This window comes from Mastomys coucha, unplaced genomic scaffold (assembly GCF_008632895.1).
Source record: "Mastomys coucha isolate ucsf_1 unplaced genomic scaffold, UCSF_Mcou_1 pScaffold22, whole genome shotgun sequence".
In the NCBI taxonomy this organism is placed as follows: domain Eukaryota; kingdom Metazoa; phylum Chordata; class Mammalia; order Rodentia; family Muridae; genus Mastomys; species Mastomys coucha.
Genome location: NW_022196905.1, coordinates 135,176,199 through 135,192,428, shown reverse-complemented (window position 1 = coordinate 135,192,428; position 16,230 = coordinate 135,176,199). Strand labels below are relative to the sequence as shown.

At 48.3% G+C, this 16,230-nt stretch overlaps 1 protein-coding gene across 3 annotated transcripts in view; it reads left to right on the top strand.

Moving 5' to 3' along the window:
* Positions 1–16,230, top strand: part of Card11 (caspase recruitment domain family member 11) — a 128,330-nt gene that overhangs the window by 94,331 nt on the left and 17,769 nt on the right. For all 3 annotated transcript variants that reach the window (XM_031338556.1, XM_031338558.1, XM_031338557.1), the window contains exons 4-12: positions 352–489; positions 1,901–2,226; positions 5,722–5,901; positions 7,179–7,331; positions 8,384–8,509; positions 9,525–9,722; positions 11,734–11,910; positions 13,870–13,921; positions 15,685–15,767. In XM_031338556.1, the coding sequence (XP_031194416.1) occupies positions 352–489; positions 1,901–2,226; positions 5,722–5,901; positions 7,179–7,331; positions 8,384–8,509; positions 9,525–9,722; positions 11,734–11,910; positions 13,870–13,921; positions 15,685–15,767 (1,433 nt within the window). The remainder of the gene's footprint in view (positions 1–351; positions 490–1,900; positions 2,227–5,721; positions 5,902–7,178; positions 7,332–8,383; positions 8,510–9,524; positions 9,723–11,733; positions 11,911–13,869; positions 13,922–15,684; positions 15,768–16,230) is intronic.

Genomic DNA, 16,230 nt, shown 5'->3' with positions numbered 1-16,230 from the left:
ATGAACACACACACACACACACTACAACAGATATACAAACTTGAAAAATGAGATTTCTTTTTTGGATGGGGTTTGTATTCCAGCAATAGAAACCTTAACTATGACAATAGCTAAGAATCAACACCCAAAACTGTCTTCTGTCATCCACACACCTGTGTACTCATTCCTGCAAACATGTTTGCGCACACACGCATGCACACACACACACACACGCATGCACACACACACACACACACAAGAATATGGTAAGACTGTCTCTTCAGAGCTGTTAAGGGTTATAAGTTTAGGAGGAGACACAGAGACTGTCCAATCAAACACATTCTCACCACTTGGACTGAACTTCTTCCCCAGGCCGACTGTTAGACATTCTTCACACCAAGGGACAAAGAGGCTATGTGGTCTTCCTGGAGAGCCTGGAGTTTTACTACCCAGAACTTTACAAGCTGGTGACTGGAAAGGAGCCCACCCGGAGGTTCTCCACCATTGTAGGTAAGTGGCTTTGGTACCATGGCACGGTAAATCCAGTAGGAGGATAAGTGTGTGTGTGTGTGTGTGTGTGTGTGTGTGTGTGTGTGTGTGCATGCGTGTGTGCATGCGTGTGTGTGCGTGTATGTGTCTCTGAGGGATAATGATATGCACCACTCTTGGCCTGCCCATCACTTTCTTTAACTGATGCCACAAGACAAGTGATGGGGACAAACTGAAGCATAGACCAAGAGCACTGGGTGATCACTAATCACCCCTCAAAACAGGGCTGGAACCAGGGCAAAAGTTTATCCTGTCTTCAGAATCCTCCTTCCTGGGAGTCCTTGAATCAGTTTACCCTCTACCTCATGCCCAGACCCTAGGATCCCTTTATCCAATCAAGACCTGCTGTGGTGGCCTCTCAGTTCTCCAGGGATCACTTTGCCAGTTTAGAACCAAGACGCAAGTCTTCAATTTGACCACAAGGTCCCTACATATGACATGTTCTAGTTCCTCTCTGGCCCTCCTCTCCCCTTCCCTCCTTCCTTCCCTCCTTCTCCTTCCAATATTGCTCCCCTGCCCCTCCAAACCTCAACTTCTGCCCAGACCTGGTGACACACTCTCATGACCCCATATCTAGACTATGCAAAATCCTCACAGTCTACTTATATTGCTATCATTTGATTTTTATAAACATCTGTCCATCTTGCTACACATTAAGATCTACTACAATGAAGGCCTATTTGGCTCAGCCTAAAATCCCAGTGCCCACTGGGAACTAAGAGCTTGGTAAATGTTGCTCTCCCGGACTGGTAGTATATGCTTATTATCCCAGATATTTGGGAGACTGAGTAGGCAAATTCAAGGTAAAGAACAGCCTGGACAACTCAGTGAAACTTTATCTCCAAAGTGTTACAGAACACTGGAGTTACGGCTAAGTGGTGTGGTTCAAACCACAACATTACCATGAATAAACAAATAAAAAGTGGTGGGTGTATTTGTTGATATTCTTGTTCCTGTGACAAAATACAAAATCAGCTTAAGGAAGGAAAGGGGCTTGTTGGTTTGTTTGTTTGTTTGTTTTGAGGGGACAAGTCCATCATGGTGGGGAGGACCTGGCGGCAGGAGCGTGAGGCAGCCAGTCACATCACATCCACAGTCAGGAAGCAGCGAGAGAGAGAAATGCTTGGTACTCGGCTCACTTTCCCCTCATTCAGTCCAGGACCCTGGACCTTGGAATGGTGCAGCCCACAGTTTGTACGTCAGTTAACCTCATCCAGATAATCCCTCACAGGCACGCCCAGAGGTTAGCCTCCTGGATGATGCTAGATCCTGCTCATTTAGCAATATAGAGCACCTGAGTGAATGTTTGAGTGAGTAGATACCACCGCCACTGCCCCACACCTCAGGTCTGACTGGGTACCCCTCTTCACAGTGGAGGAAGGCCATGAGGGCCTCACGCACTTCCTGATGAATGAGGTCATCAAACTGCAGCAGCAAGTGAAAGCCAAGGACCTCCAGCGCTGTGAGCTGCTGGCCAAGTCCCGGCAGCTGGAGGATGAGAAGAAGCAGCTGAGCCTGATACGGGTGGAGTTGCTGACCTTCCAGGAGCGCTACTACAAGATGAAGGAGGAGCGGGACAGCTACAATGATGAGCTGGTCAAGGTCAAGGACGACAACTACAACTTAGCCATGCGCTACGCCCAGCTCAGTGAGGAGAAAAACATGGCAGTGATGAGGAGCCGTGACCTCCAACTCGAGGTGGGGATGCCTGGGCTCCGGCTGAACGGAGGGAAGGGAAAAAAATGTCCTGGGGACCCATGGCCCCTAGAGGGGCACATGCAGATAGGCCACACAGCCCTCCCCCAGCTTTGTTCTCCAGACAAGAGCGAGATGGAGGGTGGAGGGTACAGGCTCTGCAGAGGGTGCTACAGCCACCATGCACCTGTGGTTTTCAAGCAACTGGATTCATCCACCTAGATCCACTCTGCGCTTGTGCAGGCACATACATGGTGGTTAGAGGGTGATGAGCCTAGATCCACACTGCACATGTGCAGGCCTGTGCACAAAGGCTCACCAGACCTAGATCCACTCTGCATACATACAGACACAGGCACAAAGGCTCATGGGAAATTAGGGACCTAGATCCACTCTGCATACATACTGACACAGATGTTCTTTTCCAGGAAAGATGAGAGGAGATATTGGAGACTTAGGGTTGAGTGTGTGTGAAGGAACTTGGGAGGCCCAGGGCCCCATATTGTGATGCTCACAAAACCTAGTGAAAAGATGGATAGTGCCTGTTGGGTAGGTGTAAATTCCTAAGAGACTGTATTAGCAGAGCTAATACATGGTTGCTGGCACACAAGACAATCAGTATGTTTAGCAAGGAGCAACCACCAGCCATATGATCGATTGGCATATTAAATGAATTTGCTTTCTAAGTAGAAAAGTGGAAGGTTGACTTATTTCAATTTTTTGTTTGTCTGTTTATTTTTATTCTTCTGAGACAGGGTTTCACTATGTAACCCAGGCTGGCCTTGAACCCACAGCCCTCCTGTCTCAGCCTCATAATTTCTGGGATTATTGGGCCTATATCACCATGCTCTCATCTTTCCTTTGGTTTATTGATGACCACCCTAGTCCTAGCTCTGTTCCAGGTAGGTGTGTGAACCTTAAGACTAAGGTGCCTCTATAGAAGTCTGGGATGATACACCTGATTATTTGAAATATAGGATATCAAAAATAAAAGATAAAGCCACGTATGGAGGTTTACACCTGTATCCTAGAGTTCGGGAAGCTGAGACAGGAGGATCACACATCTCCATGCTGGTAAAAAGGAGGATGAGGAATGAGGAGAGAGTGAGGGGTGCTGTTTATTGCTCACCCAAAGGCACAGGGAACACCATGGGAAATGGGACAGAAAGGAGGGGGAGCAGAGGAAGGGGTTGCAGGTAATGGAGTGTGTCTTTCAGATGTCACCTGCCCATTGCACTCCTGAGCTCTCAGGAGCTGTGATTAAATGCACAAGGCTGGGCTCATCGACGTCTTGCCATGGAAGCAGGAATGGCCTATGTTCCCCTAGTCTCCCTAAGGATCTACAAACAGTTCATGGTTACTGAAGGAGGGAGAGACATTTTCTTCAGTGGTGTACCCACTGGTAAAGTGTCTGTATTCCTGTCAATAACCCTACCTCTTTGCCCCTATAAAGCAGCCCTAATGAAACTCACTGGGTCCCTCAAAATTGGGGGGGAGGGTGGAACTAGTTGGGAAGAGAAAGGGGATCAACAAGAGTGAGAGGGGACAAGAGAGTTTAATAGGGTGAATATGATTTTAAAAATTAATAAAGGGTGTGCATGAGTGAAAGTGTCAAGATGAAACCCATTGTTATGTAAAATTAATATGTTTTATTAATTTATTATTATCGATATTTTAATAATAAGTAAAATATTATTGTCTTAATATAATTTAATATAATATTGTTTAATAATAAATAGACTGAGAAAGTAAGTCAGGGGCAGAAATGTAAAACAACAACCACAAAAAGTCAGGACCTCTTGGCTCCTTCCATCTTCTTAAATGGTTGGAGAAACAGTGAGCCTGGAACCAAATGAGCAAATGGCACAGAATGGGGAGGGAGAGATGGTGCGGGGCCAGATCAGGGGCATGGTGAGAACTCCGGGATTTATTCTCCCAGTGATGGGAAGCCACTGATGGATCGCGAGGTGGGGAATGACAGTTGATTTATCTCTTGGGAGGCTTGCTCTGGCTGCAGGGTGGAAAGCAGACTCTCGGGATATTTATTAAGCACCTGCCATGAGTAAGACACTATGCTAAGCACTGCAGGGGGGCGCGAGGATAAATAACCTGAGCTCAGTGCCGGTCATGTACGATTTAATGAAGTGGACTGGTCAGTAAGCAGGCTGTGTGAATTCAGGACGCTTGAGCCTTCAGAGGAGCACGAAGCCAGGCATGGCTGCTTATACTCCCAACATGAGGGAGGATGAGGCAGGAAAATCACAAGTTCAAGGCTAGGTAACAAGTCTGAGGCCAGCCCCGGGTGACACAACAGGACCTTGCCCCAGAAATTACGTGAGGGCTGGAGAGAGGGCTCAGTGGTCAAGAGCACTTAATGCTCTTTCAGAGGACCCAGGTCCAGTTCCCAGCACCCACACAGCAGCTCACACCACCTGTAAATCCAGTTCCAGAATCTCGTATGTCCTCTTCTGGCCTCCGTGAGCACCAGGCACATGTGTGGTGCAGACACACATGGAGGCAAAACACTCAAATCCATAAAATAAGTAAGTCTTTTATTCTAAAAGGAAGTTCTATCTTTCATAATTCAGATTTTTCACTTCTGACTTTATGGCCTTATCGGCTATGGCCTAAGGGGTGGTGGGTTGTTTGTTGATTTGTTTGTTTGTTGATTTGGGTTTTTTTTTGTTGTTTTTTTGGTTTTTTGGTTTTTTTACTTCTACAAAAGATAAAGGTAATGGTATCTGTGCCCTAGGACTACAGAGAAAACCCCATAAATCTTTAGCAGAGTAAGTCTCACACATGTGTGGGACTGGAAGTCTGGACACAACCTGAGACCACTTTCTTGGGCTGAACTTCAAAGATGTTGAACTGCAATTGCTGTATAAGGATCAAGGAGAAGGGGTCTCTGGGCTGTTTACTTAGGAGTCAGAAATACCAGCCTGTAACAGAGACTTAGAAGTTTCCTTCTTAGAGCTTTATTCTGAATTATGCTCCAATAGATGGATGGATGGACAGATGGATGATGGACAGATGGATGATGGACAGATGGGTGGACAGATGGATGGACAGGTGGACAGACTGATGGATGGACAGACAAACAGACAGGTGGATGGGTGGATGGATGGATAGGTATTAGGGGCATTGCATGTGCCAGGAAATGTATATGCAAGTGTGCACATGTGAGTATAAAAGCCACAGGACAACTCCAGCCATCTTTCTTCTCTCAGGCACCATTTACCTTGTGTCTTGAGGACAGGCTCTCACTGGCTTTCAACTCACCTAGTAAAATGGACTGGCTGGCCCATGAGCCCTCCCAGCACTTGGGTTATAGGCACATACCACTGTGCCCAGTTTTTAATGTGGCCACTGGGGATCCAAACTGCGGTCCCAATATGCTCAAAGGGCAAGCCCTTCACCAACCGAGCCATCTGCTCAGCCGTCTTCCCAACATCCCTTGACAGCCATCCTCATCCCCTCTGCTGACATGCATATTTTCAGATCGACCAACTCAAACACCGACTGAACAAGATGGAGGAGGAATGCAAGCTGGAGAGAAATCAGTCCCTCAAGCTCAAGAATGACATTGAGAACCGGCCCAAGAAGGAGCAGGTCCTGGAACTAGAACGGGAGAATGAGATGCTGAAGACCAAAATCCAGGAGCTGCAGTCCATCATCCAGGTGAGACACACCATCCTTAAATAGGTGAGGGCTAGACGGGGCAAGGTGAGTGTCCCGGCTTACTAGCTACAGGGTCACGGACAATGCACATCAGCCGTAGCACCGGACCTCCTCCCAACATAAAGCAAGAGTGACTGCAAACCATGCAATTGGCAGAGGATGACATTTTACGAAAGGGGTTTGGTTTTGTTGTTGCTGTTGTTTTGTGGTTGTTGGTGTTGTTTGGTTGGCTGGTTGATTGGTTGGTTGGGTTTTGGCCAGACCTAGTAGTGCAGGTCTGTCATCCTAGTACCCAGGAGGCTGAGGTTAGATGACTGCAAGATTAGAGGCTCCCTAGGATAGCAAAATGTGTTCAGAAGCAACCAGAACAACTTGGTGAGATAGTACCTAAAATTTTATAAGTTTAAAGAGGGATGAAATGTAGATCAGTGGTAGAGCACCTACCTAGAATCCCCCAGTTAGAAGCTGGTGGTGTGGCTCAGTGGTAGAGCACCTGCCTAGAATCCCCCAGTGGGGCTGGGGGCGTGGCTCAGTGGTAGAGCATGTGACTTAGACGTCTGATGCCCTGGACTCAATATGATGGCAGTGCCTTGAACATTCTAGGCAGTCTCTACCACTGAATTCTATCCTGAGCCCTTATTAGGGGTGATAATATTTATAAAAGAAAAGTGACAAATGAGAAACACTATCCACATGGAAGCCAATGTCCTAGATCTGGGAAAAGAGAACATTCAGGAAAACTTAGAGATCTCCAGACACTACACTGAATGTGATTCCCCATGCGCCAACCTCAAGCGCCTCCCATATTTGTCACCGCAGAAATATGTAGCTACAGAAAGAGATTTAACACTCACTAGGGTTAATGTTCCAAATACATGTGCAAGGGAAGAAAACACATCTCTTCTAGAATGACCACCACCATGACTGCCCTGGGGCTCAGTGCTCTTAAAGCAGAGACTGGTCCTAGATCAGCGGGATCTACTTAGTTTCAGGGGGAGAGGTGGAATGCAGTGTGTTTCTTGTCCCCTCTGAAGTGTCTTGAGGAGTCACAGATGCTACTCTGGGCTCCAGTAAGAGCTAGGACAGAGCAGTGGGCTCCGGGTTCCTAGCCTCTTTACAGGTAATAAGTTCAAATGATAACAAGTAGCTGAAAGACCCAAGACAAACCCCCTCGTGCATCTGCTGTTCTGCTACAAAACTGTCCGCCATCTTGGGACTGCTCAGGGCTAGCTCTTTTGTCTTCCTCCTGTACTGATCTCTGCCCCCACCCCACCCAGGCTGGCAAGCGCAGCCTCCCTGACTCAGACAAGGCCATCTTGGACATCCTGGAACATGACCGGAAGGAGGCGCTAGAGGACCGGCAGGAACTGGTCAACAAAATTTACAACCTACAAGAGGAAGTCCGCCAGGCGGAGGAGCTGCGAGACAAGGTGGGAGTATCACAAGTCAGGAGATCAGCCGCCAGCCAGTCCCTTTCCCAGTGGAGTGTACGGGTGTATGCTAACAGGAATTGCTGATGTCTTACCCTAGTCTGAATTGCCAGTACTGCCTGTTCCAGCATCTAGCCCCACTGTGGTTTGTAAATGAGGAGTGTTAGTGCGGTCCCCACCATCCCCTTGCCAGTCCAAGTATCCACCAAGGATGTGTCTCCACGATCCATCCCTCAACAATCCACTGGTGATTGGCCAACCTCCTCCCATAGTCCCTTTTGATCAGATAATTGGCAATCAAAACCAAATGAGCACACCAAACCTGGGAGGGGATAAGCTAACTGTAGTCACTATGCAAACAGCCATTGGACTGCAGAGATGGCTCAGACTGTAAAGTGCAAGCATAAAGATTTAGATTCCTATGACTCATTTTAAAAGCCAGGCATGGTGACACACACCCATTATCCTAGTACTTGGGAGGACACCTGGGACTGGTTGACTAGCCAGTCAGTGAGTTCTAGATTCAGAGGGAGACCCTGACTCAAGAAAAATAAGAAGAATGATATTTGATGTTGGCCTCTATCCACATGCATTCTCATCTGCATGTGTGTACACATCACACACACCACACACATATAACCACACACACACATACAACACCACACATACACACCATACATACCACACACACATCCACACCACACACACACAGCCACATACATATACATACCACATACACATAGACACACACAAACACGTAGCCACACACCACACACACATAGCCACATACACATGCACACGCCACACACATGCCACATATACATACCACACACACATAGCCACATACACACACACATGCATACCACATACATGTAGACACATACATAGCCACACACACATGGACACCACACAAACATGCATACTCCACACACATGCACACAGATACACATAGCCATACATAACATGCACACACACTCACGCACACACACACAGCCACTCTCCCTAACCCCTTGACGAACCAGGACTGCATTGTTCTCTCACATTGCTCTCAGTACCTGGAGGAGAAGGAAGACCTGGAACTCAAGTGCTCAACCCTGGGGAAGGACTGCGAAATGTACAAGCACCGCATGAACACAGTTATGCTGCAGCTGGAGGAGGTGGAACGGGAGCGTGACCAGGTACAGTGCCACCCTGGATGTGGCAGACCATGAGGCTGCCCAGTGCTGTAGCACAAGTCTATCTGCTTGGGGTCCCTGGCCATGTGGTCTATCTCTCTGACCTTACAGAGCTTCCTCATGAATCCATCATCTCTGTCTCCAGCTCAGAGATAAATTCCACGTCAGGATAAGTGGGTCAGAATGCACGGGCCTCAAGGGATCAGGGAGGCCTGAGCTGCAGCCCAGAGGCGCCCATGACAGAGCATAGTGCTCAGCTGGTCCCTTTAGTAAAATGAGGAAGTTGAATTCCAATCCTGTAGCACATAACATGTAAGCCCAAGGCAAGGTTTCCCCGTGAAGGCTCAGTGTCCTCATGTGTAAAACGGGATTGGTTTCTACATTAGCATGGCACAGACCCTGGGGGATGCAAGGTAAGACACAGCCCTTCACACTGTCCCTGACACATGCATGGCAAGAACAGGTTAGGGTTACAGGATGCAGACCTCAGAGATTGGGGTGCCCAGACTTCAGGGACAAGCAGGGTGTGCTAGCGAAGGCTTCCCTTCTCAGAGTTAGGAGACAGAAACAGGAGGATCATAAGCTCAAGGCCTGCTGAGGCTACGAGAGTGAGTTTAGAGTCGGGTAGGCAACTTAGCAAGACACTGTCTCCAAATAAAAAGCAAGAAGATAGCTGGGGATGGGCTTTACAGTGGAATATGTACCTAGAATAACCCAGTGAGGAGCTGGGAGATGGCTCAGCGGTAGAGCACCTCCCTAGAATCCCCCAGTGAGGGGCTGGGGTGTGTCTCAGCGGTAGAGCCCCTGCCTAGAATCCCCAAGTGAGGGGCTGGGGTGTGTCTCAGCGGTAGAGCACACACCTAGTATATACAAGGCCCTGGGTTCAATCTACAATATCTCAGGAGGAAAGAAGAGCAGTATACAGTGGACCCCTTGGCTGATGCCTGAACTAGAGGTGATGCATATCTCCGCTTTACTTTAGTTTGCTTTGGGTGAACATGTAGCTCTTTCCTGGCAGGCCTTCCACTCCCGAGATGAGGCGCAGACACAGTACTCACAGTGCTTAATCGAGAAGGACAAGTACCGGAAGCAGATTCGTGAATTGGAGGAGAAGAACGATGAGATGCGTATTGAGATGGTGCGGAGGGAGGCCTGCATTGTCAACCTGGAGAGCAAGCTCCGGCGCCTGTCCAAGGACAATGGCAGCCTTGACCAGGTAGAACATGTCCCCATACCCACAGCTGGGTGTCCTCCCAATCCCTGCTGGTGACTGACCAGAGCAACCCCAGCTCACACCATCACCATTGTGTCCTCTGCCCCCACTACTGCGTGTGTGTGTGTGTGTGTGTGTGTGTGTGTAACTGTGTCTGTGTGCCTATGTGTGTCAGTGTCTATGTATGTGTCTGTGTGTGTGTCTATATGTATGTATCTGTGTGTGTCTGTGTATCTGTGTGTGTGTGTCTGTCTGTGTGTGTCTCTGTGTGTGTCTATGTGTCTGTCTCTGTGTGTATGTCTATGTGCATGTCTCTGTGTGTATTGTGTTTGTGTGTGTATCTATGTGTCTGTGTGTGTCTCAGTGTGTGTCTCTATGTGTATGTCTCTGTGTGTCTATGTGTCTCTCTATCTGTGTGTGTATGTCTATGTGCGTGTCTGTGTGTGTGTGTGTGTGTGTGTGTCTGTGTGCGTGTGTGTGTGTGTGTATGTGTGTGTGTGTGTGTACATGTGCCCAGGCCTGAGATGGCTGGGTGGATAAAGGTGCTTGCCCCCAAGCCTGATTACCTCAGTTCCACTCCTGGGACCCACACAGTCCCAAAGACAAAACTATCTCCCTCCAAGTTAAGAGTTTCAGTGACACTCCAGGCTGGCTGCTGCCTGGCTGAGTAACTCAGATCACCTTTTTAACTTTCTGAGCCTCTCAGTGGATCACAACCAGCAGCAAGCCTTCCCTTGGCACTCTCTGCAATGTGGAAGGTCACCAGGATTAAAATACCCTGTGCTTGTTAAAGTCACCGGTGCCCATGGGTGAACACTCATTAGTAGACAGAGAGGCGAGTAAGACTACATCTTCCAGGAGCCCCCTTGACACCCAGATATGAAGGAACACTGCTGCCATCCCTACAGGTGACACATGCTTGCTGCTATAGCTGAGGATCTACCAGGCTCTGTCCTGAGCAGAGACTTCATAAAAATACAACAGTATAAAATGGGGCAAGTGTTTACCCCGCAAGTGTGAGGAACTGAGTTCAGTCCCCAGAAGATGCATTTAAAACTGGGGAAGGGGCAAGCATGGTGGTGAGTGCCTGTAGTCCCAGTGCTAGAGAGGTAGAGACACACAGATCCCTGGGGCTTGCTGCCCAGCCAATCTATACTATTGGGTGAGAGAAAGAGAGAGAGAGAGAGAGAGAGAGAGAGAGAGAGAGAGAGAGAGAGAGAGAGAGAACATAGAACAACCATGATAGAAAGTGCTGTGCAATTAAATCCTCATTTTCAAAGAAAGAATATAAAATTGGCAGTTAAGCACCAACAAAGTTGTGGTGTCTGAACTGCATTGTAGAAACCCATGAAGGAAGCCATGGGTTCTCTTTGGGGTTCCAGAAAGACTCCTCACTAGGGGAGTTCTGGAGGCCATAAGCCCCACCTGGAAAGCCCTAGTCAGACTTCTCCTGGCCACATAGACCACTCAGCTTCCAGTCTTGCCAATGCAACTCTTCCTCAGGAAGACCTTCCCTGACCCCTGTACCGGAACTCAGGAGTTCCAGGGCTGTGATTTCACCCCCAGAATGTGACACTTTGTAATTTGCATGAACCGACCCCTCTACAGTAAGCCCAGCACTAGACACAAAGCTCCTCCATGAGTAACCTCTAGGTGTCTTCATGAAGCTAGAGTCCCTTCACCCATACTAGGCCAGGAGCAGCACAGATGGTAGTCTAACCCTGGTGATGGCATGAGCCAAGACCAAGAGGCAAACACAGCCAGCAGGTGGCCAGCAAGTGATGGTCCCAGATGTCTGTTGAACTGGAAAGCATGAGAGATAGGAAGAAGAAACAGACCCATGTCAAGGTGTGCTGATGAGCCATGACATCCAGGTGGAGATTCAGGGAGTCAGAAAAGTTCAGCCCAGGCTGAGTGTCATGCTTGGGTACCCAAGGGGGAAAACATCATACCATTAGCCAGTTTGCATTATGTGTACTACCAACCTTCCCTTATGCTCATCCCTCTTGTCTAGAGTCTGCCTAGACACCTTCCAGCCACCATTATCTCACAAAACCTTGGAGACACCAGCCCCAGGACCAATGGCCAAGAAGCTGATGATTCTTCAACCTCAGAGGAGTCTCCCGAAGACAGCAAGTACTTTCTGCCCTATCACCCGCCTCGGCGCCGGATGAACCTAAAGGGCATCCAGGTACCCAGGGGCACGGATGGGAGGCAGATGGTGGCATGGGAGCCCCATGCAGGTAGGAGGTAGCACCTGGCTCCACTTGGGTATGATTTGACCTGTTACAGTCCTGGACAGAAGTCGTGCTTGCTTGCAGGCATTCATTTGTTTAGAAAGTAAGACCATGAACAAGAGAATTATCTTCAGATTTCTTTCCCAAGCCCCATGTTGGGAGCTCACAGTACAGCACTGTCACTCTGATTGATACCCAGGGAGATCCAGGACATGTGGTTGGCTCTGAGAGAGTTCATGAGTCTATGGGTGGGTAAATCGGAGAATGGATGGGTGGTTACACCAATGGGTAAACATATGCATGCATGAAAGGTTGGATAGGTAGGAGGATGAAAGGATGGATGGCTGGGAGGATGAATGGATGGTGGATGAATGGCTAGTTACATGGGTGGGTTGATAGATGGATGAATGGATGGATTAATAATAGCTGGATAGGATAGTGGATGGCAGAGGACTGGGTAGACAGATGGATGGTTGGTTACAAGAATGAATGGTTGACTGATGGATGGGTGAGGGGTGGATTGATGGATTGATAAATGAATTACTACATGATAGATGGGATGGTTGTATGGATAGATGGGAAGATGGTGATCAAATAATTACACAGATAGATGGTAGACTGGTGGATGGGTGAATGGACTGTTGAGTGGATAAACGGATAATGAGTGGATTATGAATGGATAGATAATTACATGGATGGGCAATGGGTGGATGGATGGATGGATGGATGGATGGATGGGAATGGATGGGAATGGATGATAATAGATGTGTGGATGGAAGGATAGATTGTTACATGGATGGACGATGGGTGATGGGTGAATAGATGATAGATTGATGGGTGGGTAATGGATAAAAGGATGGATAATAAATGACTACATAGATGAATGAATGGTTACATGATTGGAAACATTAATTGATTGATAGTTGGATGATACATGGATAAATGAATGGATGGGTAGTTTCATGAGTGATTTCATGGATCGATGTTGCATTGATAGGTGGGTGGATAGTAAATTAATAGGTAGATAAATAGTTACATGGGATAGTGGATAAATGAGTGGATGAATAGATAGATGGTGGATAGCTGTGTGAATGAATAGGTAGTTATGTGGATAGTTACATGGGTGGATTGATGAGTGGATTAATGATGATTGGTTAGAAAAACATTGATAAGATGGTGGATGATGGGTGGGGCTGGGTAGATGGATGGGTAGTTATGTGAATGGATGGTTGACTGATGGATGGGTGAGGGGTGGAAGGATGGATTGATAAGTGAATGATTACATAATAAATAGGATGGTGGCTGTATGAATTGATGGGAAGATGGGTGGTTGGATAGCTACATGGATAGATGGTAGACTGATGTGGATGGATGGATGGATGGATGGATGGATGGATGGATGGATGTTTAATGAGTAGATGTGTAGATGAATGGATATTTCCATGCATGGATGGAACATTCATTGATAAGTGAGTGTAGAATCGATAAATGGGTAGATGGATAGACCACTCATCAGAGTCTAGTTGCCCCTGCCTCTCTGTGCTAATGGTAGAGGGTAACACATGAATCAAAGGTGGCAGGCAGCTTCTCTGAAGCCCAGCCTCTCATGGAGGTCTCTGCACATGAGTCAGCCTGGCATAGAAGGCTCCTGTGCTTCAGGATTTTAGAGCCCTGTTCAGGGGCTCCCTTGGAGGGGGCTCATCTGGAGTAGCAGTTGGCTGATCCAGGCCTGGGGGAAGAGAGGCTACATCTTGTCCCAAGTGCAGGAGCCTGGCATCAAATGTATGGCCCAAGCCAGGCAGCTGCAGATCAGGCGGTTTGTTTTATTTTCCTCTTAGCTGCAGTGACATGTGTCTAGGGCCCTGTTTGATTTGTGTCGTCTGTCTTGTGTCTTCCCCTCCCCTCTCTTTCAGCTGCAGAGAGCCAAATCCCCCATCAGCATGAAGCAAGCATCTGAGTTTCAAGGTTAGTAGGCTGCCCAGATCCTTTTTGCCCTTGCTCATCTGTCACCCTCCCACCTCTGGTTCCATCTGTTTCTCCTGCTGCACTGACCAACCCCGCAAGTTCAACCTGGGCAAGGCCGCGAGGGTATCAGGATGCAGCGTTTCAATCAGTCAGTAAGTGCTGCTCATCATCATTCAAAGTGTGCAGGGCTCTGTCCAGCAGCACTGTCACCTCGGTGGCTCTCTTGGCCAAATGGAGCATCTTATTATTTATCTTTGCATGGGTATTTGTGTGATGCCTGTATGTGGACGCTTGTCCCTGTGTATACACATGGGTGTTCTGTGCAGAGACCCCAGGCTGACTTGGGGATCTTCCTCAATTGCTCCTCAACCTTATTCATTGAGATAGGGTCTCTCAGTTGAACCCAGAGCTCATGGATAAGAGTAGTATAGCTAGCCGGGTTGCTCCATGTTGTCTCTACCTTCTGAATACCGAAATTACAAGCTAGCTGGTTCCAGAATGTGCCCCACTGTAAACTCAGATCATGGTCACAGGAAGAAGATGGAAAGTGCCCAGGGCCACCCCCAGGAAGCAACTGAAAGAAAAGTGGGACATTCATTTAAACTGAGTCTGGAAACATGAATTTAAGTCCATAGATATATAAAGAGAGGAGCAGAAAGTGTAAGGTGGACCTAGGGGAGTTAGGGAGTACAAAAAAGAGTGTTAAGAGTGAGACCCCAGACAGACAGCAGCCGCAAAACCCAGAGGTCCATCCCAATCACCTCAGCTCCATTCTACTGTAGTGACTTTAGGGAGGGGAGGGGAGAATAGAACAGAGCTAAATTCTGACATCTGCTTGAGCTCCCTTGCAGCTAAGCTACGTCAGGTGTCTCAGTGACATTCTTTATCCAAAAGTGATGTGCAAAGGTCCTGGGGTCTGTGGCATATAGACAAAACACCCCCCCACACACAAAAGGAAATGAAAGGATGCTAACCAGCCAGGGGCTGTGCTCTTCATCACTCTTAAGCAAGCCTGGCAGGTTAAGATCCTCTTCCTACTGTGAGGATCTAGGGGCACATGGAAGTATAACACAAGCCTCACCTCACAGAGCATACATAATGGGCACCTGAGTCTACACAGCTGTGCACACACACACAGGTCCTGGCATTTTGGGGGACAGGTGCCTTGTAGGTGGCAAGTCCGTCACTCAAAAGTTGAGGAAGATGGTCATGCAAACACCAAGGAGCCCCCGAAGAGAAGAGACAACATGGGGGGCTTTGTTAAGGAAGTGACAAGCTTGTCCCTCTTTTTGCTGAGTTTGTCCCTCTTTTTGCTATGCTCTGCTGTCAGCCCACCTTGTTGAGCAGGGAAGGGTTTAATGATGGGGAAAATGGACATGCGTTTTTTCCTGTCTGCCCAATGCTTCCTCTTTAGGTAGAGGTGGGCATGGCGGGGGAACCCCTCTGTGAGTCTTCAAAGACAGGTGACATGGTTTAGTCTTGGCCAGCCTGACTTGGGGCAAGATATGCTATCCTGAAAAAAAAAAAAAGAAAAGAAAAGAAAAGAAAAATAGCGCCACCTGCAAGAGAATGAAGAGTGGAGGCTTTACTGATGTTGCTTCCTGGGTCTCCCCAGGGGACAGAACAAGCTCCTGATTTGCTCAGTCCCCTGCCCACCCACAGGAGAACCCCAGGTAGAGGCTTTAACTCCCCTCTCCCTCCCTTTTCTCCCCCTCTGCTTTGTACGCCTGCCACTCCGTCTCCCGCGGCTCTGATGAGGACAGTCAAGGGGCACGAAGAGGATTTCACAGACGGCAGCCCCAGTTCCTCCCGCTCGCTACCTGTCACCAGCTCTTTCTCCAAAATGGTGAGCTGCCGTAATTCCCACTCCACTTACACACCTTCAGAGTCCCCGGGCTGAGCCTGGAGCCTCACTATGTTTATTTAAAGAAGTTTCTCTTTCCCCAGTCCAGCAATGTATTCACACCTTCCAGCAGCCTCCATTCCCAATTTAACACTTGGTGGGAGGAGGAGGAGGCCTCCTAAGGGGCGGTGGCAAACCATACCAATTCTGCAACTTCGCAGCCCCAGCAACCCGGGGCCACTGTCCTGGGAGGCTTTGGGCAAGGCAGGGGCTGCTGAAGCAGCAGGAGAGGGCGCACCCCCACTCCTGTACAGAGCTAGGCAGGGGTCTCAGCCTTCCGTTACATCCAGCTATCTATTTGTAACCCGCAGAAGGCACAAGATTAGAAATTCTAAGCCTGAGGGGTGCCCTGGGAAAAATGTCAGCTCAGCTTCTCAAATCAGACCCTAAGGGAGGTAGAAATTTA